The sequence below is a fragment of the Zea mays genome, chromosome 1 (assembly GCF_902167145.1).
Source record: "Zea mays cultivar B73 chromosome 1, Zm-B73-REFERENCE-NAM-5.0, whole genome shotgun sequence".
In the NCBI taxonomy this organism is placed as follows: domain Eukaryota; kingdom Viridiplantae; phylum Streptophyta; class Magnoliopsida; order Poales; family Poaceae; genus Zea; species Zea mays.
In genome coordinates this window covers 244,377,819-244,380,660 of record NC_050096.1, presented here as the reverse complement: position 1 = coordinate 244,380,660, position 2,842 = coordinate 244,377,819, and the positions used below count along the sequence as shown (strand labels likewise).

Genomic DNA, 2,842 nt, shown 5'->3' with positions numbered 1-2,842 from the left:
CCGCGCGAGTGGGTGGCATAACCCGTGATGGCCCTATGGGTTGTCGGGTCGGCATGGCCTAACCTAAGCCCGTTTGTGCCGTGATTGGACATGATTCGAGGCCTGTGACCCGGTTCGACATGGCCCAGACCAATCTCGTGCCGTGCCAGGCACAACACTCTTCATGTCGGGTTTGAGCGTGCCTGAGCCATGTCCGTGTCGAGTGGACCGGATGTACATCTATAACCTGAACCGGTCGCGCCAATAACTAAACTGGAAACAATGAAGAAGCAATGATGCATGTATCGTCTCTGCCCATGCCTAGCTAAGCTAGTACCAACCATATGATACACGCGCACATACTTCCATCAGTCACATCATGTACCTTGCTTCGTTCCTTTTCGTTCCACGGAACGGACAGCCGGGAAGGACAAGGACAGCCCCGACCAGCCAGCCGCCGTTCCTGCTGCACTTCATCCGGCCAGCAGCTTGCATTGGCAGATCTCCGATGTCTCAACAACACACTACTCACATCACAAGGCGGCGTGGGCGTTTGGGTCCTCCGGCGGCTGCTGTAGCGGCTCCAGCGACGCGACGACGTCGCGCATGAGCGGCCTCGCCTTGGGGTTGCGGTTGAGGCAGTGGTACGCGAGCATGGCCGTCTTCTGCACGGCCCTGGCGGGCGGCGGGTCGTCCCAGCCGGCGCCCGCCAGCCTTGGGTCCACGATGCCCTGCACGCGCTTCTTGTGCGGCAGCGCCGGGAGCGCCCAGTCGGTGAGCGCCTGCTCCCGCGGCGGGCGTGAGCGGTCCAGCGAGCGCCGCCCCGTGAGCAGCTCGAGCAGCACGACGCCGTAGCTGTAGACGTCGCTGGACGCCGTGAGGTGGCCCGTCATCATGTACTCGGGCGCCGCGTAGCCGTAGGTGCCCATGACGCGGGTGGACACGTGCGACTGCTCCCCGACTGGCCCGTCCTTGGCCAGCCCGAAGTCGGAGAGCTTGGCGTTGAAGTGGGCGTCCAGCAGGATGTTGGAGGTCTTGAAGTCGCGGTAGATCACGGGGCGGGGCTCCGCGTCGTGGAGGAACGCCAGCCCGCGCGCCGCGCCCAGCGCGATCTTCATCCGCGTGGCCCACGGCAGCGGCGGCGACGTGCGCGAGAAGAGGTGCGACTCCACGCTGCCCAGGGCCATGTACTCGTACACCAGCACGCGGTGCTCGCCCTCGCAGCAGTACCCGACCAGCTTCACCAGGTTCGGGTGGGAGAGCTGGCCCAGGAAGATCACCTCCGCCAGCCACTCCCGGTGGCCCTGGAAGCTGTTGTCGCCGTCGTGCACCTTGACGGCCACCGGCACCGGGAGGGTGCCGCCGCTCGGGTCTGCCGCCCCGGCCGGCGGCGCGAAGGAACCCTTGTACACCCGGCCGAATCCGCCGCCGCCGATGAGCGCGTCCTTCCGGAAGTCGTTGGCCACCGTCCTGAGCTCGGAGAAGGAGAAGGCCACGAGCGGGTTCCGCCGCGTCGCCGCCGACGCGCCCCGCCGCAGGGCCTCTACCTCGCCCGGGTTCGATGGCAGCTTGCGGTCGTCGCTCCGGTCCACTTCCGACGGGCTCTGCACCTTAGGAGGACTCTCTGCACCCCGGCCGAATCCCGGAATTGAAACGCCAAGCCAAGAGCGTCGTGAGAACGTCAGAAAATAATTGGTAAGGATTTATTGGTCCAATTAATTAGCTTCTTCCTCATAATTAATTAACTTCTTTTGTTTGTGATTAAGGTGCAGTTCTACTGATTCAATTGAGATTACGAACTAAACAGGCTTGCTGTTTTATTTTAAAAACGATCCTCTAGACTCTAGTTCTGGATTCGGGTTGCCTAGAAAACCGAAACAGAGTGCCAAGAAAGCCACAAGCATATACTCCTCCTACTTTTACAGTTCTACTTCTTTGCTCGGAATACAGGCGTTTGTGGAACGCAACACAGAGCTCTGCTCAATCAAGGGTATAGACATGTGGAAGGAGAAAGCAAGGCAAGAACCGGCGGAGGAACTAGACTCACCTGGCTTTGCGGTGGAGGAGACCTTGTTGACGTAGGAGCTGCCCCCCAAGCAGTTCCCCATGGGAGACAATCCTTCCGATCTCTATCTTCTACTATCTCTTCTTCGGAGAGCACCAAGAACGGAGGCAATCCGCTGGGCGCCCTGGCGCCTCTCTGAAGCCGAAGCAAGAGCAGCAGCAGGCTGCTGACAAACAGAGAGACGAGCAACCAAGAAGACGGGGCTGGGCTCTCCTGGTTCGGTTTCCGCGGGGGTGCCGAGCTGAGCGAGAGCAGGACGCCCGAACCGGCTTCCTTCAGGTGGAAGGAAGAGGCAGAGAGAGATGGATGATGGAGGAGGAGGGAGGAAAAGAAGCTGGTGGCGATGCTATCTTCCGTCCTCCTCCCCACCAACGGCCGGAGGGAGAAGAGTTGGAGGAGGTAGCCGGAGCAGGACGTTTTTCCAGTGGGGCATCACTTTCGCTGCTTTATCAGCAGCCGCAGCATATCATAGCTTTCACAAAACACACACAGCACCTAATTAAACGCTACGCTATTACGCACTTTGCACCAGGATCGGAGCACAATGAATCATGCATGTATGGTACGTACCGGGAGAGGGCAGGAACAAGGACACCTGCGTCTCATGTGCCCAACTGCCAAATGGGAACCCTGTTCCGCTGTTCGAGGTCGTCGGCTTGAGTTCGGGTTATCCTTCAAACCTGGTAAGTATTTTGAGTTTAAGTATAAAATCTATAATTAAAAATTATATCATGTGAGATGGAATGGTCGATTTGAAAGCTGATGCACACTGAAAAAGTTGTTTTCAAAGAAACATTC

At 58.7% G+C, this 2,842-nt stretch overlaps 1 protein-coding gene across 1 annotated transcript; it reads right to left on the bottom strand.

The window, feature by feature from the left end:
- Window positions 1-245: 245 nt before the first annotated feature.
- LOC100383582 (uncharacterized) lies at window positions 246-2,444 on the bottom strand. Its single transcript, NM_001176230.1, is given in 2 exon segments — window positions 246-1,603; window positions 2,027-2,444. Coding segments are annotated over 2 exon segments (1,152 nt in total). The 5' UTR covers window positions 2,088-2,444; the 3' UTR covers window positions 246-512.
- Between the last annotated feature and the right edge of the window lie 398 nt (window positions 2,445-2,842).